This window comes from Colletotrichum jinshuiense, chromosome 7 (genome assembly GCF_051148585.1).
Source record: "Colletotrichum jinshuiense chromosome 7, complete sequence".
NCBI classification, from domain to species: domain Eukaryota; kingdom Fungi; phylum Ascomycota; class Sordariomycetes; order Glomerellales; family Glomerellaceae; genus Colletotrichum; species Colletotrichum jinshuiense.
Window position 1 is genome coordinate 2,660,106 of NC_139314.1, and position 23,372 is coordinate 2,683,477.

A 23,372-nucleotide genomic window follows, 5' to 3' on the forward strand; every position below is an offset into this window, starting at 1 on the left:
AGGGCCATCAATACGAATGAGGACATACATTGATTATGCTGATGATGAATACTCTACACATCACCAAATATTAAGCAGGCGCCTTACTTCTTCTCATGAGGCTGCAAGTTCAATCTCGTCGCCTCCCAAGATACGATGCCGGGAATCTCCTCCTTCAAACTCTTCTCCTTGGCCTCCCATCCGAGGTACTTGCGCGCCCTCTCCGCCTTGCTCTTAGAGTTGAGGCCCCAGCTATTGTTCGACACGCCTTCGCTCTGCAGCGCCTCCTTCATCGTGACATCCTTCGTCAGCGGCGCGGGGAGGTATCCCTGCCTATGCGCCTCCTCCGCAACCCACTTAGCGACCTCGCTCCAGGCATGCGTGCCGCTCTCGACAAAGTAATAGGCCTTGGGCCCGAAGATCTCCGGGTCCGAGTTCTTGGACTTGTCCTGTGTCGCGTCGACAAGCGTGACGAAGAGGTTTGATAGGTCGTGGACGTGGATGTTGTCCCACTCAGTCTTCCCAGGCGCGATAATGGGAGCAAACCCCTTTTCGAGCGCCGCCTGCGCCAGAGCGGGGACCTGGATCGAGCGGCGGTTTACGGGTCCGCTGCCCTCGCCGTAAATTGTAGGCGGGCCGACGATGGCAACGCGGACAGCGGGCGAGTTCGCGGCGAGAACCACCTTGTCAACATTGCGGTGGAGGGCCTCGTCAGGGAGGTTAAGAATGCGGTCGATGTCGCGGATGTCGTGATAATCTTGGTCGGGGAGGGGGGCCTCACCGTAGCGTTGGTGCTTGTTGTCGTACTGGGTTGTTGATGTTAGCGAGGTCGTCTTTCAGTCCGGTTTCGGGGATAGCATCTCTGTGAATTGAAGGGCAGAGAGAAAGGTAAGACACGAGGGGTAGGAGACGAAGAGGAAAGGGGAGGTCTCACGAATTGCAGGATACCAGTGCCCGACACGTGAATCCAGAAGCCAGGCTTCTCAGGGGTGTGGCCCTCAGCGAGGCCTTTTGCAATGGATTTCGCCGAGGGTTCATCGTCCGACGACTCGGCCGTGTCTAGATGATGAGTTAGTCTATGTGGTGTTCTTATTGTTTTTGCACAGAGGCGGCCCAGTGCTTGAGACGGCGAAAAGGAGATAGCAAAGAGACCCCGGGGTCACACATACGGACAACAATATCCGCTGCGGCGGCCTCCTTCTCGATGATGTCTGCATCATGAAGGCTCCCGACCACGATTCGGACGTTGGGGTAGGCCTTCTTTACAGGGGCCGCGCGCTCCTCACTGCGCACGAGGAGGGAGTATTCATATTCGGGGTGCTTTTTATAGAGGGAGTAGAAAGCATCGCCGCCGATGTAGCCTAACTGCATATCAGACAAGCTTCCTTTACTTGATAGAGTTGAATGAGGGATGGCAGTTGGTACCGGTCACGCCCGTCCTTCGAATTGTATTAGAAAAAGGCCATATGACACTAACTACGCGGTCGATACTACTTACAGGAAGATCTTTAGAGTCATCTTGGCAATTATCGTGGTTTATCGGTGTGAATGGAATGTTACAGGAATCGAGGAAGATTATCGTTCTTTATATCTGCTCGATGGCGATGAAAGCTATAAGTGCACCCTGCCCAGCTTATATGTATAGAGACCCCGCAATTGCTGAACTTTGAGAGAACAATAATGTCTTACAAGCTCACCAAAGCTTATTAATTCAAACGGCAGCAACCCCGTTTTTCCCCGTTCCAAAAGCCACCCAAATTCAGCGAGGTTCCAACATTGGACAGGCCCTGATGTCAACGAGGGTGAGTGAGAGTGTGACAAAGGTGGGGTTATCCCGAGCAGATTCGAGGGGCAGGTCTGCAGGTGTGACATCATGGGTCATCATCACGCCTTTTTTGGTGCTCTTTCGCTTGTGGTTGGATTGTATACGGCATATTGTCCGTGCAGAGGAACCTCGGGCATCAGTAAGCCCAGGCACGCAATATTTGACGCAGCACGGCAATTGCACACCACTTCTGCGTTCACGTGTGGACACTCCGTGTCCTTTATATCTGAGTTGACGATCCGCGACGGTTCCTCAATTGAGCTTCACGGAGTTTGGCGGCAAAGATACAGGAGCCGGCGTTATCGGAATTCAATGGCGCCAGAACCGGAGTAGCTGTGAGTCAAGCTGTAAGAGCACCTGGTGTCTCAACCGCTCAGTATCTCATAGACAAAAAGTCCGTAGGTGAAAACTGCCGAAGTGTTTTGTACCAAATGTCTCTGAATGGTCCGGGTAAGGGTACATACAACCCAACCAGAGCTTTTATAAGATCTTTACCAGGACACATCGACTGGGTTTAAGGATACACTATCACTTCCCGTCACTATTGTTGACAATTTTCACCCGAGCATACTTCCACAGCTTGAACCTTGGCGCTCAGCGCAGGCTGCTAGTAAATTGGACACAAGGAAATGAGCACAGTAGACTTACACAGCAGATTCACGCGAACCAACCAATGCTGTCATGTCTTCAGCTATCTATACTTCACAACGCAGGTGGAGTGAGAGTCGAAGAGATTCCGCGGACAAAAACATCACAGAAGTGAACCGTTTATGTTAACCCAAGGGTTTTGTACTGAATGCGTTCGAGTTGTTATGAACCCAGATTACGCATATCGACTCGGGAGACGGGTCGAAGCCTCTTATTCCATAACGTCTATGTATGTCATCTTTTCAATCAGGATACCATCCAACTTTTTGTATTCCGTAACGCCAGCGCGATGCCCACTTCCACGCGTGTCTTCCTGGTGGAAAGGAACCAAAATGAAGTTGAGTTTCAAGCAGTCCATCGCTCGGCGACCCGTGACTTCATCTGGTGCCGAGACCAAGCTGCCCCGCAGTAGGATCCTATGTACTTTCGAGTGCCCAGGTCATGTTTAGTCGGATGGGAGACGCCGGCCGGTCCATCAAAGTAGGTAACGATGACGGCCGGGCACATATAAGGGCCGACACTAGGGCCGAACATCGATCGAGAGTTATTTATGCGTCTTCGAGGAGGATGACGGTCTTGGTGTCGCCGAGCTTCTCGCGGCCGTTGAGGCCAGGGATTTCCAGGATGAAGAGGTAGCCCATGATCTCGCCGCCGAGCTTCTTCACGAGATCTGCCGCAGCCTTTGCGGAGCCGCCTGTCGCCTGTTAGTGGGGCTGCGGAATATCGCCGCGAGAGGAGGGGCAACTAGAGAACTCTGCCTCTTAACTTACCAGTGGCAATAATGTCGTCAACAATCAGGACCTTCTGGCCAGGCTTGATGGCATCCTCCTGCATCTGGAAGAAGTCGGAACCGTACTCCTTCAGGTACTCGGCGGTAACGCACGGGCCGGGCAGCTTGCCCTGCTTGCGCACCGGGGCAAAGCCGGTGCCGAGACGGAGGGCCAGGCCGGGTCCAAAGAGGAAACCGCGGGCATCCAGACCGACGATAACGTCGGGAACGCGTTGCTCAAAAGCCTCCTTCACCTGCAACTCAAGGACAGCGCCGAGAGTCTGGTGAACGGTGGGGTCGAGGAAGAGGGGCATGATATCGACGAAGTCGATGCCCTTAATAGGGAAGTCGGCAAAGTGGCGCAGGGCGCTCTTGAGCGCTACCTTCCCACTGGTGAGTTCGGAGGAGGCGGCGGAGGCGGAGGCGGGCTGTCGTCCCTGGGCATCTTGGGAGTTGTTGGTGTCCGTGGGGTTGGACTGGAGCAGGTCGGCAGTGCCTCGGACTGGATGGGCGGCCAGAGGGTTGATTGGTGCCGGAGAGGCGTCGTTTGAAATGGGGAGCTGTTCGGAGGACATGATGAAGAGAGAAGAGGGAGGAGGCGGAGGGTTAAGAAGCACTTTTGGGAGGGTTAGAGGCGATATGTGTATGTATCTAGGTTGGCAGAAGAAATTTTTGGTGTCGGATCCCGGAGAGAGTGAGGGATGAGGGGTGTGGGACGCGACAACTGGCAGGTAGCTAACTAAGGTTGGTAGACAAGGAGCTAAGGTACGTGCAGATGGTATTGTGTGCTACTGCTACTACGGAGGTACTGGGTACCGTGCCTTACACTGACCATGGATCAGACCGAACTGGGAGAGGTGTGTGTGCCGTTGGAAATGAGGTGTGTGAGAAAGACTGTGGGAATGGGAGGCTAGTCCAGCTCGGCTCGCCGGGGGGAGGGTGAGACAGTGCAAAAGCACGAAAGCAGGCTGGCATATGGCGCGCAGAAGGGGTGCAGGCTAGGATCATGAAGGCAATCGAGACGGAGGGAGACGAGGAAAAAAAAAGTGGTGAGAGTGAACGCGCGCCATCGATTAGGGAGTGGAGAGTTTGTGATACGGGTAGGGTGTCACTACGTGTGGTGCGAAGTGGGCAGGTCGATTTGTGTGGTCCGTGAAAGCGACAGCGATGAGGGGACTTGGCCTAGCTGGTCTATGGCTTTGATAGGAAAAGCCCATCAAATGCGCTTCGGGATATGCCCAGATAGGCCGTCCAGCGTCCATTATCTTTGCTTTTCCCTTGATGCCCTCCGGGCTCTCCCTTGAGGCCCTTTTGTTGCCGCCCAACTCAGCATTCACTGTGTCAACCACAGGATAGAGAACACAACGCAGAGGTACTGTAGACGACCCCATATACCAACCGTCAAGGGAGAATAGCACTGGTTCGTTTTTCTGGCCTGTTTCTCGTCTCGGCCGCCTCGTGTGTCGCGCGATATCGTATCTGACCGTAATAGCAAATGGTAAGCCGGCAACGGCGCAGGTGGGATGTCTCTCAGTCAAACTGCCCCTCCAAACGCGACAACGACCCCTCCATATCGCAAGGCAGGGCACCTTGGACGAACGGACCAGGGAGTAAAGAGGCACTACCCCACCATGCCACCATCTCCGGGAAAAATAGACCGGGATGCAAGCTGTCGCCTGTCTCATTTTCCAGGCAGCCCAGCACAACGCGGTCAAAGCCTCTGAATGTAGCATGTCACACAGCATGAATGGTTCATGGTGAGAGGTTCGCGGTTCTGGCTGCCACCACTCGCATGGCGCCACTCATAGTGTTGTTGCCCTCTCTTCCCTGCCATGCCAAAGGGGAATGGCGGTATACGGGGTACACGAAGAGTCTAGGGAGCTAAGGCAAGGTAGGGAATGAGACCGCCTCGGTGGTGCAAATTCAACAAGCGCTGCAAGGGAAAGGAGCTCCAGGCGCCTGCATGTCGACAAGAGCCTTCATTGTGTGAACGTGTTTGCCTCGAAGCAGTAGGACTGGCTGACTTTGCCCCATTGGAGCTGGGCCAGGGACCTTGCCCGTTCCCTGTTCGATACAGAGCACTGGTGAATAGAAATGCAGCGATGGATGATGCAGTGCAGCATCCTGCATGCGCATGTAGGTGGTACAACCATGCCATGCCATAGCACTACCTCGTCAGTGCTCGTTCCCCGTACGGATAAGGTAGGTAATGCAAGCTGCTTGATTAAGGTAGTCGATAGGCTCGGTTGCAGAGCCAGTTTGTGCTATGACGATGTCGATAGCGAACGCCTGGTTTACGAGGGCAACAATGGGTACTGCTGATGTTGAGGCTGATGCTGAGGCCAATGCCCATGACATTGTATCGCCTCATCAACCTTCCAGTTGAGCGGGCACTCGGATGGTATCCCCAGTGCAACGAGGCCCTGACTATCTGATGGTTAAAAAAAACCCCCGATATAGCTCGTTTCAAACATCCGAAGTCGACGTGGTCCGTGTGAGCAATTGAAGGGTGTGAAAGAGGTACAAACAACTCTAGCATGAAAGGTGCAATGTTGGCGATGCAGAAGACGAGAGGTGGAGAGTGTGCGGCGGAATTAACAGTGGAGAGGAGTGAAACAAAGCACGGGAAGGCAAGGGAAGGGAAAGTGCCTCATCGGAAGGCATGTACCAGAAGCTCAGAACCCACCACAAGCTAGGGTAAGGTAGGTACGGGGGAAGGGAAGCAAGCAAGTATTGCATGCCGCCTGCCTTCTGAGTTGATGCTATGTATCCGTAGTGTATGTATGCATTGCTCATCAGGAAGAGACGGCACTTGTTATGAGACTACAGCCTTACTTCGTACACCGTATGTACCTGTTCACCGCACGCCGTTTACCCAACAGGTCAGCCACCCGTCCTAATCCACTCCAACATGACAGAAATACCGGCTTTGCCTCTTCACGTTGCAATACTAGATGAAATGACTAGGCTGGACCATTGCCATGGGAGTTGTTTAGCATTGGCTTCCCTCCATGTACGCCCTGGCCAGCTCTCACTTGAGCCAAAAGGGAAGCTCGATGGCCCAGAGGCATCCATTATCCCTCCTCCGCCCTACCCAACATCTTTTTAGAACGCCCCTTCTCCTGTTTTGCTTCTAGATGCATTCAGCCCATGCACCACCCTGTTAGTCGGGGCCATTAACGGGACAGCGAAGCAAACCCAACGTCTTGGCTGTGATCCCGGGACCTCTAGCCTTTCGTCGAGCCCTTCAGCCCTCACAAATACCATGCTTCGCCTACGGAAACCTGCTCTGTCCATGTAATGGTGCCATGATACGGCTCATCGGAACAGCAATGCCCGGATCCAGCAAAGCTCAAACTTGGGCCAAACCGGAACCCCAAAAAACCCCACCTGGGGAGAATAAGAGAAGCCCCATTATCGTTCAGTACATGCCTCAGCTACGCATGGTATGTGCATGCAAACGTACAGGCAGGCAGGCAGGCAGGCAGGCAGACAAGCGAACAGACAGACAGACAGGCATAGAGATAGACATCAAGACAGGCAGGCACCTGGCCCACCCGTCCGGTGCCTTCCCACCTGGTTGCTGACGCCGGCTGGCCATGGCCCACCTCGGCAGTGATGGGGGCCTACTGTGACATTCCGTCAATTATCAAATCACACCCCACTCATCCCGTCGCAACATCTCGACCTTCCTGCCTGTGTATGTTCCTCCTGGGCCAGGAGAGTCTGGAGAAACGGGCGAACAACCATCGCATCATCCTGCCATCACGTCGCATTGAGTCACGGCTAGGGCGCCTGTCGAATCAGGACTCAGGGTTCCGTTGTGAACCGCCTGGTGCCCCCGCGCCTCGACACGAAGTGAACCGTCTCATACGGGATTTCCTCTTTTACCCAGCCGCTGGCTTGATCATATTGAACCTTGAACAAATCACACCGGTCCATCCCACCACCACACCACATTTTGGGCATGAGCCAATCCCACAACTCATTCGGACTCCAGTGAACCGATATCTGGGGCCAAGGTAACTGGGTGCCTACATAGTAGTACAGCATCCGCTTTGCCCTCCCACAGACAGCGGTATCTTCTCGGCGACCCCATAATTCAGGTTCCGTCTGAATGCTTTGAGACCATCTTATCCGACCCCCCTCCAACCGTCATCCCGGAACCTATCGTGGCTATTTCTAGCTCGCCGCCAATGAACCATCCTTGGGCTCTAGGTTTTCTCGGCTACGTTCCTTGTCAGCCTCCCCAGATGCCCATCCATCCTTCCGAATCAAGTTTGGGAAAGCTTGTGGACATATGAGCATATGCCCGGTCGATCAGGTCTGGATCGCAACAGCCACTCTGTCAGACAGGCGTTAACCCGGCCCGGCTCTGTAACCTTCCGACTGGAGACCGACCGTCGCCCTCTCTGCCATGCTACTGTACGGCCCTGGCAAACCGTTCCGCAGGTATTCAGCCACGAACCGGATGCCATGTGGTGAAATGTGGTGAAATAGCAAACAAGGTCTTGTAATCGCCATGTTCCCGTCATGCATACTTGCATCCCAGGCCGCTTGAGGGGTCCCGGAAGTTGTTCCGCCAGACTCGTCTTGAAGCAGAGTTACCCCTGGCGTCTCTGCTGAGTGGTCGAAGCCATCTTCTTTGTGTCATAGAATTCACCGCTGTGCCCCCATCCAAGTTACGAATCAGACCCGGCAGCATCCATTATACGCAGGTTTATGTGTGACCTCGGGCGGCTCGGACGGAGACGCCAACCGCGGTACCCTGTTGTCCTTGACATGCAACCTTGCCTTGTAGGGTTTACAAACTCACTGGCTTTCCATACTATGTCAAAATCTAGGTACAATTGCCTTTCCCAACGAAACAGAGGGCTCTGCTAGGTCGTCTGGGGTCACTACAACCCCTCGCAACAACATGCGACTTGATTCGGGCCAAACTTTCGGAATCCCTATTTCTATGCAAGCCGGAGAATCTCGCAACCGGCAATGGAGCAAGCTCGCATGTCCGGGACCATCGGGGGACATCAAGATTTGATGCATTAGCGGCGTTCACAACGCTTCGGTACAGGTGGAAACGGCCCCGTTGACGCACCTGCCCGGGAGCAATTCTCTCAGCTAGGGCCCTAACAATTATGTACGGGCCTGAGTATTTCCCGTTTGGTCTTGGGAGTCAGAGATGCCGTGCCTCCGGCGCCGCTAAGAGGTAGTCGATGCATTGAGTCAGTTTCAATGACCCGGCATCGAGCAGCTGTCCTTCACCGCTACTGTCCGGGTCCGGCATCATTGGCTCACGGAATGAAGAAGAAAAACCCCGTCCTAAGGCCATGTAGATGTGGGTAACTATATGCTGACGTTGCTGCATTTCGAACAAGATGCAGACCGGCTCGACGTCCTATTCGTGCCAGTTGGCAGTGGGCGGCCCGGCCTCTGCGCAATTGTCGGCTGCAACATATCTTAGCTCGTTCACAAACAGACAACCTTTGGGGTGACGATGTACTTGGCCTGCTTATCGACCAGTTCGGCCAGTTCTTACAAGCCAGGCATATACGACGTGTGTACGGCGTACGGCGTCGAATCGACCGGTCAGCTCGGAGTGGCCGCAATTTTTAAATTTTGATTGAAAATTCCACCAGCAGATCCCCAGAACCGCTCAGCGACTCATTTATCCTTATTGGCAATCCGAGCCGCACAGAGCCCAACTGCCCCGTCGCTGAGCAGCCTTGTCGCGTCCAAAGAGGGTGTCATGGCTCAGGGCGGGTGGGTAAGACAGCATGATGCAGGTGGCCGGATCAGCCAACGGCCCAAATCTAGATTACTGATAGCAGGCACCCGGGGGCGGGACACCAAAGGGCCGGCGTCAGCCTTCGTCGCTCTGTCTCTCTTTTGTCCTAAAAACGTTCCCCTTTTGCATAAACAAGCAGGATACAGAATCTACCGGTAGCAATGAAAGACGTCACGACAAGGATGGCATAACTAGGAGAGATGTACAGTACTGGGTAGACGTAGAATGTGTGTAGTGTGGTGCTCTACTACTCAGCCTATCTGCATTTTTCAGTCGCTTGCATCGACCAGCTCATTTTTTGACTGTTACCATCCGCCTGCAGACGTGCAGATGCAGATGATGTGCATTTGCCAAGGAGATTTCACTATCAGGGCGCGTCATGTCGGGAGACAATTCAAGTAGGAGGGCAGGGAAACGCGTCTAATTCACAATCGTCGTTAAATCCATGTATTATTATTATCAACCTCTGTAATGAGGTTGGACTTCGTACATCATGCCAAGGGGTAAGTTGGTATCTAATCTAATAGCGTGGGAAACGTGAGTGTTAAAAAGGGGAACGGGGTATCTTTCGTTTTTGTCTTCCGCGACGGTTGCCAAGAGAGCAGGCGCGTAAAACAAGCCAAAACACACGCACAGAGGGAGAGAGAGACAAGAAGGAAACGTCATCCATCCAAGAGCTTCTGACATCTCTCTTATCGATGACAGTATAGATATCCAGGATGTTGTGTTACACCCAGAAAGGGGCGTTGCGCTGGCAAATGAACCAACACCAAATCTCGGATAATGCCAGAGGGAGGGGGAAAGATAATGCGCTGGTGATAAGATAGGGCAATGTCGGCTTAGATGTGCCGAGAAAAAAGACAAGCAAAGTTGAGCAAGTTGAGCGAGGATCCGTTCGTTGGTTCCTCAATGGAATTGCAACCGGATGATGGAGAAGAACATGTTTTGTAGCACATGCAACATGACAGCCACGCTCGTCGGAAGGAGCTCAGGCCAGACAGCGAGGTCGAGCTTGCCCTCCATGCCGACATCGACGCCAAAAATCCAGCGAATGAGTGCGCGGACGCAGACGGAGGCGACAAGCTCGCAGGCCCAGGTCACGGAGGAGGCCCAGAAGGTAACACCAAAGTCGTAGTCGTCGCCCTTTTCCTTCAAGTCGAAGGCGAAGTAGGGGTAGACATCCTTGTTGGGCCCGAAGTGGAGGACCAAAACGCTGCCGAGGAAGGCGGCCATGGAGACGTTTTCCGCCAGGAAGCGGATGAAGACGTTGCGGGTGCAGACCTTTTGATATGAAGCGTAGGACTGGTCCGTCAGATTAAGGGCAACGGTAATGCGATGGTAGAGGCGGGACATGGTGAGCGGGGTGAGAATGATGAGGGTGCTGCTGGAGAGGATCTGGAGGTAAACGAATTGTTCAGGTGAGCGGAGACGGGCATACAAGGCGCGGACGTAGGTTTGGTAGGTGAGCATGAAGTATCTAGAGAGCGGGTTAGCAGTAGTCCTCTCACCTCACGAGGAAGCACTTACAGTTTGAAGACCCAGCTTAAGGGGTAGCTCCCGACTCGTTCACCCTCGCGAATACCTAGCAACCAGCCGGTGAGGGCATCTAGTAGGTGAACCGTTATAATCCAGCTGTAGACATAAACGATGGTCTCCAGGTTGTTGTGAGGAAGTGTCCGCAAGTAAATCTCGGCGTAAGCCTCTCCTATCACGTACGCCATTAGACCCACGAAGAGGGCCAGGCAGAACCACACAAATCGGACAAAGCTGGCGGGCAGCCACCTACGGCGCATCCTAACGCCGCCCATGTGCCGGGACTGTTGTGAAGAGACCTGTAAGGCGGCGTCCGGGTTGAAGGAATCGCTGCTGAGATTCGGCCGGCGCCGGTTATCGCGCCGGGGAATGCTGCCTTCCGTATCGCCGGTCCACCAGGATGAGGTGAAGATACGCTGCGTCTCGGACAACGATTGGCGCAGCTTGAGGTGACGCTGTGAGGTGAGGAGGATGCAGAAGGCGATTGTTACGGGCATAGCCATGACGATGAAGGTCCAGGATATCCAGGCGGTGTTGTGCACGGTGAGAAAACGCGTCTCGGGACTGAGATAGATGGGGATCGGGACTGCTATGGAGACAAGAGCTATAAGAGACATTGTGACGGGAAAGCCGAGAGACTGTGGCCACCTGCGTGTATGTAAGTTTAAAGGAGCTTTACGCCAGTTGATGTGGGGTAAATACCAATTCAAGCTGTACAAGTTGAACACCTTGGTGATCCATACCAGGGCCGTGATGTTGTAGAACCCATAGTATACGAAGAGGAAGAACCAAAAGTTGATCTGGACTCTTGCTTCGCCGTGACCGGGTATCTTACGCCCGGATCCAGGCACGGGATCACTTCGATCATCGTCGTCGTCGCCGGGAAATGGGTAACGAGGGAACGGTATCGCACACCACGCAATAGCCTGTATTAATCCCCAACGTTAGCCATCCTTCTGTCAGATGTGTCTCTACACACGCGTCGATTGTTTGCCGTTTTTGGTTTGTACTTCACGTACCAGAGCAGCGGGCAAAAACACCAACACCCCATACCGACTCCACCATACGTCGACAACACCCTTGACGGCGACCTGCGTTGGCTCGACCCAAACATCGGCAATCCTGCGCCATAACCGCCCCCACACGCCCAGATCTTCCAAGTCGCTTCTAGCAGCGTCGCTATCGTAGTTTTCAAGGCCAGATGCGGACAAAAGAGCGCCGTAGCCGACGTGGACGCTTCCACGGTTATTTGACGTGAAGAGGTCGAGGGTGCTGGAGCGGCGTCGGCGGCCGGGGACGTCTGACTGCGGAGGTACGGCGCGGAAGCGGCCAAGCAGAGGGGAGGAGTCGCTCGAGAAGCGGGTGCGAGACTCGTTCCCTTGCGTGAATTGAAAGAAGCTCGGCATTGCTTCGAATGTTGGGATTTGGTGGTCGGTTCTACTATCTTTGCGACATTGGGGTTGTTGTTTTGTACTTCCGCTCGAGGGAAGGCTTTTGTATATTCTCGTGTTCAAAGCTGTTCGACGCGACTTTATCTTCGAAGAGGTAACTTGTGCTGTACCGAGGCGAAGGCGTATCTAATCTGGAAATTCTCCGTCGCTTATATCGAGAAGGACGCGGGTCTGCGGCTGGGATGTTTGTGTGTCGAAGATCGCGGTGTGAGGTGAAGGAATCCCGGACGTTTATCAAGGGTAAATTGGGATTCAAGTGGCTTATGACGCTAAGGCCGCCGCAGGCCTGGGACGGTCCCTGAAATTTCGGCGGACACAGCGGATCCGACCCCCTGGCGCAGCGGGCGCTAGTGCGTTTTGAGCGGAGCTTGGGGTGAGCTGGCAGCGGGGGCTCCGGGCCATGCCCATTCCCCGACCCGGAGGTCGCATAAGTTGAGAGAGATGAGTATGACGAGACAAAAGAGGTATGATGATATTGGCATGTTTGAGAATGCAGATGTTGTTTATTTACACCCCAAACTATCGTAACTGTGTCCATGCCTCTGGCCAACCCCGAAAACTCCTCCGTGTAATAATGATCGCTTGCTTGTGGCATGCCAAGAATCCAGTAGTCTAGATACCGACTCGTTATAGTTGAAGTCTCTCAATCTAGGCCCCTAATATATTGTACATTGTAGTAAAGTGTTTTATTTTCATTCATCCTGGTCCATAGTTTCCTCGAAGCCCTCTGAGTCGCCAGTATCTGTATCGTCGGTTGAATATTCTTTATCCTGAGGTACGTCGACAAAATCGGTGTCAGGGTAGCCGTTGCCTTCGGCATCAGCATCGGTCTGAATGCCAGCGTCACTATCGACTTCTTTGGCATCGTCTGAAAAGGCTACGACCTTGGCAGTGGGTGACTTTTTGGGTGGCTCCAGAACATCCCCGCTCCAGGGCTTACACTCTTTGACGAGCTCACCACACCTCAGACATGTCCAGCCTTCGCCCTCTTCTCTTTCGAGACGAGTTGCAAGGCAGACAAAGCAGTAAATGCATCCGCAAGGGATGGTCTCGTACGGATTGGTAATGTCGGTCTGGGCCGAACCAATGACACCACCTGATGCGGCCGCAGCCATGATCTCCGTTTCTGTTGTCGCCAAAGCGTTCTGGTCTTGGTAGCAGATTGCGCAGGTACGCTCGGGCAGAAAGCCGTACTCTCCGTTTGCCGGCTTGTCCTCGTCTCCCTTCGTAGTGATGATCTCTTTAGTCTTGCGCCATGTCCGGGAGATCCACCTCCTCCATCGGTTGATGCCAATAAGAGGCAAGACGAAGAGCAAGAACTCGGTGAAGGCGTGCCACACAAGCTGCCGGTTGAGGTATTCGAAAGATACCTCTCGGCTCACCTGGCTTGTCGGTGGAGCGAGACGCATTCGCAACACTCGATCCAAGAGGGTGCGATACCGTCCCTGCAACAGAAAGACGAGAAACGAGACAAAGGCTGCGCCGGCGTGGAGGGACGTTATCCGTGACGTTATCCGCGACAGCTGTTGAAGACGAGGATTGGGATCACTATATCCGTCGTCATGGTCCAGTAGCCAGCTCTCCCACTTTTCCCAGCCGTATTTTCCAAAGATAGTAGCTAGTCCATACAATGACTTCTGCCACTTGGATGGCGCGACTAGGACCGAAGCATCCTTGCGCGCATCTGTGTATTTCAGGTTCTGCAAGGCGGCGCCGTAGGTCGCATCGTGATCCCAGACCGTCAACTTGAAAAGAATGGCACGAAGTGCTAGGTGTATCTCGGCCGACCAGTCGTCTTTCAGGTTGCCGCCGGCGAAATATTTGAGCGCATCACCAACCTGACCACGGAGGAGTTCCAACAACTCGTCATCTAGCAGTTCCGCATCGACCTGTCCGACCCTGAACGCCGGGCGTGTTCCATCTTGCGATGATATGGAGTCCCAGGCCGAACCGAGGCGGCTAAAGGGAAATGGCAAACGGTCAACCTGGGTGCGTGCTCGTGAGGATTCGCGCTGCGCGATGAGTCGGGCTGCGTTATCGGCTTCGCGGGCTTGTCGTCGGGCTGCAAGGCGCTGTTGCGCTTGCGCAAAGTTGGTCGATGTCATCTGGGCGGCATTGGGCGGTGAAGCGTGCTGGTGAGGTGCAATATGCTACGCATCACACCTCTACCCAGGTGGTTGATGATACCTGGCAGATGGTGGTAGTGGCGGGCGTGTGTTAGAAGAGCCGAGGTCCGCCATTCTGTGCCAATGGGCGCCTGCACGAGTCTGAGGTACTACCTGCCGCACTGCTGGGAATGGCGGTGGTGGCCTAGGCCGAAATGTCGGTAGGCGGAGCATCTGACATACCGCGGCGCACGAGCCACCCTGGCGTCTGCAATATACGTTCCCGTAATTAGGTAATGACTCCAAAGCAGCTCTAAACTGGGCATTTTGGCAGATATCTTACAAACCACGCAGTCATGCTATGTGCATTGCAGAAATGCTGCAAAAGTACAGGCTTACATCAGACGGTGTGGCCAGAACCCCTGTCAGCTTTTGCAGGGGGGCCGTCTGCTCGAGATGAACTCACATACAGACGGCCGCAAAGGCCACTTTTCCTTACCTCCATCACCACCGCTGGTTTTGAAGATCAAGAGATACCCCGTCGCCCATCACACGTCCCCGCATCCCGAAGTCTGCCACCGGCCTCAAAGAGGCAACCGACCCCTGCTAAACCCCGTAAACTGGCTCACACACTTTAGTGATGAAGGACAGGAACCAGGTAGTCGTGCACATGATTGGCGAAGACACGGTCATACAGCCAAGGGTCCAAGTCAAGCTTATGTCGGCTAGCGTCAACGCCTCTTATGTATGGTCATAACTCTCTAAGTTGCTTGTAGAGCATCCATGGGGTACGACGGCTCGCGTTTCCGTCTTTCTTGCGATGGATTGTAGCCTCCGGCTCTTTTCAACCACGCAGTATCAAATACGGTTAGTGTTGATCTTACCAACGGACTTGAGCGACAACAATAACGTAGGTCGTGGGTTTGTCTGTCTTTTACGCTTCTCGTCGCATCTCATACATGGTAACGTTACTCGCCTGTGACAAGAACGTCGAACGCACTGCCAGTGACGAGGGTCCTGGAATGTCACTTCCAGCAGGGGCTCAGAACTCACCAGCCGGCTTGGTTAGCTCGAAAAGATTCAATCACCTTGATACTGCTCCCTTTGCTATGTGATTTTACGAGGGGAGGAGCATCGCGACCTGCTGATCTGCTATCAGAGAAAAACATTTCTAGTGCAATATCGATATGTTAAAATGGCGGCAACTTCAACACCAGAAGCCCTTGGCAGAACATTGTTGGCCACTCCCAGCCCGCTCGGGGTTCGCGAAAGTCTGTCATCACCTAGATGATAATCTTGGAGCACATTCTAGGGCTGACGGGTAGAACGGGAGGCTCAGACTAGGCAACGTGCAGCAGGCTCAATAGGAACCGCTGTACTTGCATGGCAGCTACCACTCAATTTGGCAAGTGTGTACACCCTAACCATCCTTTGCCCAATGGATCGGGACGAGGGTGTCGTTTAACAAGGCTCGACGCACCCTGACCCCCCACCGGCACCTCACGACGCGCTTACCAAGCTGCTTCTATTTTCAATTTGCCTGTCCCAGTCGTCCCTCAGTCGCCCTTTTGAGCTTCAAACTTAGGAACATTGTCTGAGCAAGCGCGGATAATCAGCAAAGTGGCGGGTGGCTTAGACGGCCCACCACAGTTGAGCCCAGTTGAACTGACTTTGCTATGTCGTTTCTCTTTCGCCTGTCTGCCCTCGCGTCACTTTGTCGCTTATCCATATCGACCAGTCAATATGTGAATGTAATATTGAGGCATCCCGTTTCTTGACAGGGTCACAACTAGTCGCCCACAGTCGCTTTCTTTAGGCGCAGATTTACATAAACACCGACAGATCTCCTTGGTTGAACCGGACCTGGCGAGAAGGATCCAGGCAACTGAATTCAGGAGTCCCAAAGCCAACCAAGACCCAACGTGGAGAATATCGCGATATGATGGAGCACGACACTACCGCCAGTCCAAGGGAAGCCAGCGGGACGGAAGATACACAACAACGAGCCGGCGCTACCAGGTCCAAAGCTACTATGCGAGCGTCTCTGGCATGTGTCCCCTGCAGATCAAAGCATGTCAAGTGCGACTCAGCCTTACCCGCCTGCCTCAGATGTCGACTGGAGGAAAAGACATGTTACTATGCAAAGTCCCGTCGAGGAATCCGAGATCCCAAGAAGCGGAGTCTCATCAACGACCCTATCGGACCCCCTTCGGTCTCATCTGAGACGCCCGTATCCTTCCCGTCGCCTGAGGTGGCGAGTTTCGACATCCCTATCAATGTGATTGACAGACTACCGGGAGGGTGGTCTCTCACTAAAAGTTCACAATTTCCCGACCCAAGAGCTGCTTCGCCGACTTCGTTCCTGTTCGATCTCTACTTTACCAACTTCCACGATACGCATCCTTGGCTACTCCCAAAGAATCAACTTCTGAACAGGATCCGGTCTGATCCTGAACCATTGCATTTTCTTGCCAGCTGTATCGCTTATGTGGGATCTCTCTTCTCGAAAGCCATTTCCTCGGAAGAGTTGCGGGAGAAGGCGTTCAGCCTAGCGAGCGGCGGCTTACCGATTTCCTGTTGGACAGTACAGGGTCTTCTTGTTCTGAGTGTAGCAGCCTTTGGTGAGGGCCGAATGGACCTGAGTGCAGGATGGATGGACACCGCAACTCAAATAGCCCTCGATCTTGGCATGCAAGAAAAAGCATTCGCAGATGCTGAATCCGATCCGTTTCTGGCAGAGAGTTTTCGGAGGACCTACTGGGCACTCTATTTCCATGGCAATATGCGAGCGATGCGTGAGGACTCACCGACGTTTACATTGTTCGGAGTCATCGCAACTACGGAACTGCCCTGTGAAGAATGGGAATACCAGTCAGGGGTAAGCTATTCACCTTCCTACTATAATCAACTCGATTTCCGAACTCCATGCTGATCCAACATTAGGAGATTCCGCTGCCTATTTCGTTGGCGCAGTACGACGTCAGGGACCCAATGGACGATAAGAGCTATTCGTCCTGGACTTATTTGATAGATCTGTGCCGGCTTTGCGGAGAGCTGGTTCTACCAATGCCAACACTACCCCCTGAACTTCTGGCGAACACCATCGATAGAGCTGATTCTCGAATTGTGAGTTGGCTCATCACTCTGCCAAAATGGAAGCAGCAACTCGTGGATGCAGGTGGTGCGGTGGACATGATTTTGTTTCACGCGATGGCATACGCTCACAGGTGAGTCCCTGTTGTGCATTTACCTAGGTCTGCGAGCTCTCCATGCTGATTCAACAATAGCTTGAGAATAATGATGCAGCTACCTGTTGGAGCATCGGGATTCGGTATTCGAGACCTCCTTACACTTGGACCGCTTTTCAGAACGCACGATATATTGTCTTCTACTACGCCACGATCATTTGCTTCCCCTTATCCGTGGCTGGAATGCTCAACAGCGCTTCAGGCAGGGCTTTCCACCATCGGTCTTTTTAACTTCTCTCTTCCTCCGGCGCGATACAGTCCGGCGTGTATAATCGGCCTCAGGCGGGCTGCTCTCCCGTTGCTCGATGCAAGAATGTACGGAGGTGTCGAGTCTCCGGCTTTGCGAGAAAAGCTAGACCTCCTTCTCGGTGTGCTGAAGGTCGCTGGCGAGATGTGGCCTGTTGCCAAGAGCATCGGCAACGAGGTCAGCGACGTGCTCAGGGACCTGAACGTTGCCAATCACCGCCATATGATGCCACAGTTCGATCCAAATTTTCATGCGTTCATCAACGACATGGCATCATCTCGAAGCGTTGGGGAAGCAGATACTTATGCCTTTCCTATGCCAAGAGCAGCAGAGGAGATGTTTCCATGGACTGCCGGCCTAACTGGTTCGGGCACATGACATTTCCAGAGACAATACAATCAAGAACTATGGAGATGGTGAGAAACCCCCACAGCCATGTTCAGTTAAAATATAATTGTGATGACGGTGGAAGAAATTCCGAGATTGCTGGGGTTACATTGTTATGAACGAAGCGGCAACTTCATGATCACTTGATGGCCCGGCCAGGAATTTGCAGGAGGCTAAAATTTATATCCAGTTGAGATTTAACTTATCATGAGGAGGCATTTTCTGAAGTATGGTCAGTTAGAAGCATAAAAATTACAGTTCATCTATATGTGATTAAGGATACAAACGCTAAGGGTTTGCTTGGTGTTGAGTGTAGAAGTTGAGAATAAGATCAATCAACCTTCTTATGGCAATACGCACGGTGCATTTCCATGCCCCTTGCCTGCCTCCTTGGTTGAGTTCAGGCCTAAGGTACCTCAGTGCTTCTTCAGCGCCCCACTACCCCGCGATGACCGCCCTGCCAGCCAGTGTGCCCCGCCACAGCGATAAGGCCTAGCTTGTCTAGGTAAATTTCCAACCGCTTCTTCGTTTCCCAGCCGCTTCTTGAATACGAACTTTCCATTGCCGATTCGGTGCTTGACTTCCCTCCGACCTCCTTGGGATCGAAGACTTCGGTATAGACGCCTTGGTCGCTCACCAGGAAGACCACAGAATGAGCTTCGCTATTGAGGTGCCTGGCGACGCCAACCCCCTCAGCCTGCAGGAGCTCTGCCGCGTTCTCGAATCCGCGACCTCCACCGACTACGCGCGTAGACAGGCAGCCGGGCAGCAGCTGTCATCATGGGAGACTGAGAAGGGATATTTCTCTTCTCTTCAGGTACGTTTCTGCTCTTGGATGCCGCGTACGGCCAGGCTAGTCACTAACGTTATTTTCTCCAGACCGTCTTCCTCGACAAGTCCCTCCCCTTCGAGATTCGGTTCCTTGCCGTGATTCAGCTCAAAAATGGAATTGACAAGTACTGGCGCTTGCTTCCTACCGTCAAGGGCGGATTGGATCCAGACGAGAAGAATGCTATTCGGCAACGCCTGTTCCAGGGCACACTCGAAGAGGAAGAGAAGGGCCTCTCGTTGCACAATTCCCTAGTCACCGCCAAAGTCATCAGGATTGACTACCCGCAACACTGGCCAGATGCATTGTCCAACATCATTGGCCTGGTCAGATCCTCCAAGAACGGTAATCAGCAGCACCTCTATGGCGCTCTTCAGATCCTCCTTCGTGTTGTGAAGGAGCTTGGCACTGCTCGTCTCAGGCGATCTCAAACCGCCCTTCAATCCGTCACACCTGAGATGGTATATCTTCTAGGGGAGATATACACCGAAAGGTCAGCAGTCTGGGTCGGATATCTCACGAATGGGCACGGCAATGATGACGAGGCCGACCTGGCTATGCTCAACAGCCTGATCTCTCTCAAGACTCTGCGACGCCTGCTCGTGGTAGGCTACGAGGCCCCTCACAACGACAAGACGGTCCAACAATTCTGGACAGTATCTCAATCCCATTTCGGACAGTTCCTCGGCTTCGTCAGCCACGACTCCCCCGTTCCTGCACCGTATCAGGACACGGTTGGAAAACATCTCCTGCAGTTCACAAAGCTACACATCGACATGTCCGAGGCACATCCCGCGAGCTTTGCTGTTCTCCCAAATTCTCTACCCCTGGTTCATGCTTACTGGGATCTGGTTGCGAAGTTTGCAGAGGTCTTTGAAAAATCGGGCGGTATTCGGCAGTCATCCGGCGATTCTGGACCTTCGGAATCAAAGTCAAAGGTTGAAGGGCCCTTGCTAGAAAGACTAGCGCTAAGGGGATTGCTCTTAATGAGAGCATGCTTGAGGATTGCCTTCTATCCCAAGCAGACCTTCAAGTTTCGGAGCGCGGACGCCAAGAAAGACGAGAACGATGCCGTTGCGCTCATTAAGCAAGAACTCCTCAAGGACGAGTTCGTGGTCCAGATGGCCAACATCATCATCACACATCTCTTCGTCTTCCGAAAGGCTGATCTGGATGCTTGGGAAGAAGACCCCGAGGAATGGGAGCAGCAAGAACAAAGCGAGGGTAACGCATACGAATGGGAAGTCCGGCCCTGCGCTGAGAAGCTTTTTCTGGATTTACTTGTTAACTTCAAGAACCTCATGATACCCCCTTTACTGTCATACTTCCAGACTGCGACAAACGCACAGTCCGATATCGCTACCAAGGAGGCAGTGTATACGGCTATGGGCTTGGCCGCACCCAATGTGGTGAACGCGTTCGACTTTGACAGTCTCTTGATCTCGACTGTCCTGCAAGATGCCCAGCAGCAAGGAGCCTTGTACAAAGTGCTGCGCAGACGCATCGCAATTATGGTTAGTCAATGGGTCACTGTCAAGATCGCCGACAACAGCAGACCGCTCATCTACGAAATGTTCCGACATTTCCTTAACCCCGCCGACCCGACCAACGACATTGTTGTCAGAATCACTGCCGCACGTCAGTTGCGATGGATCGTGGACGAGCTTGCCTTCAGCGCAGAAGCATTCCTACCCTACGCTGCCGATGTACTGAACGAGCTTCTGCAGCTTATCCAGAATGTCGATGTCGACGAGACCAAGCTCGCCGTCTTGGAGTCTATGCGGATATTGGTTACGAGACTAGAGAACCATGTCTCTCAATTTGCAGACTTCATCATGACAAATCTCCCAGGCATTTGGGAAAATTCTGGAACAGAGGAGTACATGATCAAGCAGGCCATAATTGCCATTTTTGCTGCCTTGGTCATGTCCATGGGTAGCGATTCCCAAAGATATCAGCATGTGATGGTCCCATTGTTGTCAGAAGCAGCAAAGCCTGGTTCCGATCTGCATACGTACCTGATTGACGAGGTCTTGGAGCTTTGGAACTCTGTGCTGATGCAAAGTAACCCGCCTCTGTCTGCTGACATCATGAGTATCGCGGAGCTGTCTCTTCCTCTTCTGGAATACCAAACGGAAACTGCTGCCCAGGCACTTTCTGTGGTTGAGTCATACATCCTGCTGGGAACTCAGGTGGTCATGGAGGATAGGTTACGACGCCCCTTCTTACATGCCTTGTCAGGCGTCCTTGATTCTAGAAGTCGAGAGCAGGTCAGACTTGGCACAGTCTGTATCGAGTACATGATCCGAGCTGCTTCTGAACTCGGCGGTTCGCAGGTAGTTATGCAGGACCTGCTGGAGACTGGATTCCTAAAGAAGATTATGGAGGCTCTTCATGATGCCTGGGATGCCCACCAAACGACCGGGCCGAACAGAAAGGTCAGCAAACTAAACACTATCACGGAGCGCGATTATTTCGCAATTCTCTCCCGACTGGTCGTCGCTGACCCGGCGCTTTTCGTCACAATGCTCACCTCTTTCGGCCCTCTGGAGCAAGTGTGGGCTTGGCTCAGCAACGAGTGGTTCGCCCATCTCGACGGCCTGGACCATCTTCCTAGGCAGAAGCTGTCACTTCTTGCTCTGACCCGCCTCTTGGAGCTTCCACAGCCAATGCAGAACCTGTCTCTCAACAAGCTGCAAGACTACTTCACACTTTGGACGGGCACCATTGCCGAGCTTCAGGACGGCATGACGGATGGCACCGACTCACTGATCTGGCAAGAACTGGAACCAACCGACTACGATACTCCCAAAAGCATCAAGGAAACGGAGTTTGCCCGGAAGGACCCGATACACACGGTCAACGCCATGGTTTTTGTCAAGGAGAGGCTTCAGGATATCGTTCAGCGCTCGGGTGGCGAGCTGCAGTTTGAGCAAGAATGGGCCATCAACGTCGACAAGGATGTTTTGCAGAAGTTCTGGGCGTTGACCCAAGTCACGGGCGCACAATGAGCGCTTCTGCGCATCCACTGAGGGCCGGTTGTGATTTGACCTGTTTTGGGCATGGAGGAAACGATTATGATTTCATGACAGCGCTGCGGAATAGAGGTGTTGCATGCCCCATCGCCAGACAATGGTGGATATGAATAAAAATGACATTGAATCAGTATGGAAGAAACGATTGATGATGACGAAACGCTAGGCGTGCCTAACTGACTCACCATATGGCTCAATAGGATCCGGACATTGCTGGTCCTGGTGGTAGATAGGGTGACGGTGCTCTAAATGCAAACTACGGTCACTTTACAGCTTTTTCAAAGCTTACTCTGGCCGTCCTGCGGGATCTTGACAACAACCTTGCCCCAGGTACCCCGACTGCCTAGGGCTATCAACGCATCTGGGATACGCTCGAGCCCCACAAACTCCTCGTCGGTAAACTCAGTGCCGCGCAGCTTTCCTTCGGCAACCAGTTTCATGATGCCCTCCCATACCTTGACGACCGTCTCCTTCTCCCTAACGGCGTACTGGCCCCAGAAAATGCCCACAAGACTGATGTTTTTGAGGAGGACCTTGTTCATGGCCACCTTTTCGATCTTGCCGGCCGCAAAGCCGATGATGAGGATGCGACCGTTCCACGCCGTGCATTTTGTGCTGGCGTCGACCATGCCCACGGGGTCGTAGACAATGTCCACACCTCTGCCCTTGGGGGTCAACGCCTTGACTTTTGCAGGCCAGTCCGCCTCGCGGTAGTCGACGACATGGTCCGCACCGAATGCCTTTGCAACATCGAGTTTCCGGGGGGTGGACGCTGTCGCGATCACGGTCGCGCCAAAGGCCTTTGCAACCTGTACGGCGGCTAGGCCTACGCCGCCCGCCGCGGCATGGACGAGGACGATGTCGCCAGGCTTGATGCCGGCGCGGACGACGAGGGCGCCGTAGGAAGTGGGTGCGGTGATGAAGAGACCGGCGGCCTCCTGGAAGGACCAGCCCTCAGGGACGGGAAGGATCTCCTTCTCGCGAGCGACGCACTTTGATGCGAAGGCACCCTGGGTTGCGCCGAAGACGCGCGAACCGACGGGATATTTGGGGTTGGAGGAGGGTGCTTTAAGGACTATGCCGGCGAACTCGCAGCCGGAAGTCCAGGGGAATGCTTTTTATAAGTGTCAGCAAGCAATGTTCTGTGTAAGAGTGAGGGATGAGAGGTGCTAACGAGGCTGTGTCTGGTATTTCCCCTGGATTTGGAGAATATCAAAGAAGTTTGCGGCGGTGGCATGGACTTGGATGAGGTACTCATCGTCCTTCTTGGGGACAGGGTCCGGGAGGTCTGTCACACGGAGCTCCTTGGGGGACTTTTGATGATGAGCTTTCGGTTTCTATTCATGGGAGCAGCCATGGTATCGAGAGATGCTTACCTTGACATATTCTTTGAGTTGGATGCCGCGCATTGTGATGATATCTTCTTTAGTTTGCCTGCCAGATTTAGAATTCGTTTGAAGGTAACAAAGGACGTTGACAAAGATGAACACAATAAGGCAGGTAGTAGCTTCGGATGAGTTGTTGAAACAGA

The 23,372-nt window shown here is 53.4% G+C and overlaps 6 protein-coding genes across 6 annotated transcripts; 1 reads left to right on the forward strand and 5 right to left on the reverse strand.

Annotated features, from left to right (window-relative positions):
• Nucleotides 1-83: 83 nt before the first annotated feature.
• On the reverse strand, nucleotides 84-1,497 carry EsH8_VII_000700 (uncharacterized protein; the record flags this gene model as incomplete). The annotated part of the gene is made up of 5 exons (XM_083270833.1): nucleotides 84-785; nucleotides 914-1,038; nucleotides 1,149-1,340; nucleotides 1,405-1,418; nucleotides 1,478-1,497. 5 exons carry the CDS (start codon nucleotides 1,495-1,497, stop codon nucleotides 84-86), a joined length of 1,053 nt encoding a protein of 350 aa, XP_083128390.1.
• Nucleotides 1,498-3,000: 1,503 nt separating this feature from the next.
• On the reverse strand, nucleotides 3,001-3,796 carry EsH8_VII_000701 (adenine phosphoribosyltransferase APT1; the record flags this gene model as incomplete). Its single annotated transcript, XM_083270834.1, has 2 exons — nucleotides 3,001-3,146; nucleotides 3,223-3,796. The coding sequence occupies 2 exons, from the start codon at nucleotides 3,794-3,796 to the stop codon at nucleotides 3,001-3,003; spliced, it is 720 nt and encodes a 239-aa protein (XP_083128391.1).
• Nucleotides 3,797-9,912: 6,116 nt separating this feature from the next.
• EsH8_VII_000702 (uncharacterized protein) lies at nucleotides 9,913-11,945 on the reverse strand (the record flags this gene model as incomplete). Its single annotated transcript, XM_083270835.1, has 4 exons — nucleotides 9,913-10,483; nucleotides 10,534-11,187; nucleotides 11,242-11,465; nucleotides 11,559-11,945. The coding sequence occupies 4 exons, from the start codon at nucleotides 11,943-11,945 to the stop codon at nucleotides 9,913-9,915; spliced, it is 1,836 nt and encodes a 611-aa protein (XP_083128392.1).
• Nucleotides 11,946-12,682: 737 nt separating this feature from the next.
• On the reverse strand, nucleotides 12,683-14,095 carry EsH8_VII_000703 (Pex12 amino terminal region-domain-containing protein; the record flags this gene model as incomplete). Its single annotated transcript, XM_083270836.1, has 1 exon — nucleotides 12,683-14,095. One exon carries the CDS (start codon nucleotides 14,093-14,095, stop codon nucleotides 12,683-12,685), a length of 1,413 nt encoding a protein of 470 aa, XP_083128393.1.
• A 4,534-nt stretch (nucleotides 14,096-18,629) lies between these two features.
• On the forward strand, nucleotides 18,630-21,817 carry EsH8_VII_000704 (karyopherin KAP120; the record flags this gene model as incomplete). Its single annotated transcript, XM_083270837.1, has 2 exons — nucleotides 18,630-18,794; nucleotides 18,857-21,817. The coding sequence occupies 2 exons, from the start codon at nucleotides 18,630-18,632 to the stop codon at nucleotides 21,815-21,817; spliced, it is 3,126 nt and encodes a 1,041-aa protein (XP_083128394.1).
• A 302-nt stretch (nucleotides 21,818-22,119) lies between these two features.
• Nucleotides 22,120-23,250, reverse strand: EsH8_VII_000705 (NADPH:quinone oxidoreductase family protein; the record flags this gene model as incomplete). Its single annotated transcript, XM_083270838.1, has 3 exons — nucleotides 22,120-22,955; nucleotides 23,016-23,154; nucleotides 23,218-23,250. 3 exons carry the CDS (start codon nucleotides 23,248-23,250, stop codon nucleotides 22,120-22,122), a joined length of 1,008 nt encoding a protein of 335 aa, XP_083128395.1.
• Between the last annotated feature and the right edge of the window lie 122 nt (nucleotides 23,251-23,372).